Genomic DNA, 1348 nt, shown 5'->3' with positions numbered 1-1348 from the left:
AAGGCTTATGCCACAAGCTGATGAGAATCCCACCTATTCTCTCAACAGCTGTTTGTGTTGTCCATCATTCCACCTGGAATATCCTAGCATTTGATGGGTACTTTCTAAAAGAATGTCAAGGTTATGAGGATATTCTGTTCACATAAATAGTATTTTCCATTGTTTTGAAACAGAAATAGATTCTTAGGGAAAATGACATGAGATTTTCAAAAAAAGGTTTGCCGAAGCTGATGGAAAAAATGTGTAAGTAAAAGAGGCAATCTAGGACCTCCTAAAATCAGTGTGGGAAATTTGCATGCACACATAGGTACACAGGGTTCTACAGTCCCAAAAGCCTAGTTTCTCCATAGGGATCACCTCTTTTGAAAACTCTCATGTAATATCTTTCAGATTCTGAGACTCCAGTACAATGTCTTACTACCAGCAGTGCAATCAGCCGTGCCAGCCTCCTCCTGTGTGCCCACCCCTGAAGTGCCCTGACCCTTGTCCTCCCCAAGTGTGGCCTGGGCCTTGTCGTCCTATAGTGTGCTATGACCCCTGTCTTCCTTCAGTGTGGTCTGGGCCTTGTCGTCCTGTAGTGTGCTATGAGCAATGCCCCCCCCAGCCATGGCAGTCAACATGCCCTCCTGTGCAATTTCCACCATGCCAGCAGAAGTGACCACCCAACAAGTGAGGGCCTCCCAGTCATCAGGTCCAGGGGAAGTGAAAGAAATCTGTCTCACCGGCTCACCGACTCCATAGCAACACTTTCATCCTCCTTTGAAAGCCTGTCCTGGATGCAGAAGAATCTTCTCCACCCTTCATCCTCCTTGTGCTTATGATGTCTCCTCACAGAGAAGTCATGTTTCTCAGGCTGATCTGCTGCTTTCCTGGGGCTGCTGAGAATGATCTTTTCTCTTGTTTTAGTGCACCAAGGAAGCAAGCACAACAGGTGTCTACTCTGTGCTTTCAGAGGAGCCTTCTCAACCTGCCTGTTACCTGATCAGGGCAATGGTCACTGCTGTTTCATTTCCTGAAAAAGGACCCCTTTGGTGATGGTCTAATAAATACTTTTTTTCATGCAAAACTGCCTAATATTGTATTATTATTTTGGTTTTTTTCTATCCTGTGGGAGAGAGTTTAAATTTTAATTAAATGTTTCCTAAATGTAGTCACATCAAAGACCAATTCAACCTTTTCCTTTCCTTTGGTTAGATGATTTTTTTATATTTCAAATATTTTCCCCCTGCCTGGTTTCCCCTTGCAAGCCCCCTGTACCACCATCCCCTTCCCCCAATTCAATCTAATTTCAAAGTTATGTTTTGACCATATAAAGTTTTCATCGTTTAGAAGACCAAATTTCTTAACT

The 1348-nt window shown here is 43.5% G+C and overlaps 1 protein-coding gene across 1 annotated transcript; it reads left to right on the top strand.

Annotated features, from left to right (window-relative positions):
* Nucleotides 1-409: 409 nt before the first annotated feature.
* LOC147005588 (small proline-rich protein 2A3-like) lies at nucleotides 410-658 on the top strand. The gene has a single exon (XM_085835326.1). The coding sequence runs from the start codon at nucleotides 410-412 to the stop codon at nucleotides 656-658; it is 249 nt and encodes an 82-aa protein (XP_085691452.1).
* Nucleotides 659-1348: the final 690 nt, after the last annotated feature.

The sequence above is a fragment of the Mus caroli genome, unplaced genomic scaffold (genome assembly GCF_978045245.1).
Source record: "Mus caroli unplaced genomic scaffold, Mus_caroli_1 scaffold_3, whole genome shotgun sequence".
Classification (NCBI taxonomy): domain Eukaryota; kingdom Metazoa; phylum Chordata; class Mammalia; order Rodentia; family Muridae; genus Mus; species Mus caroli.
Note: the sequence above shows the minus strand (reverse complement) of the source record. Positions and strands in the feature narration are given on the sequence as shown.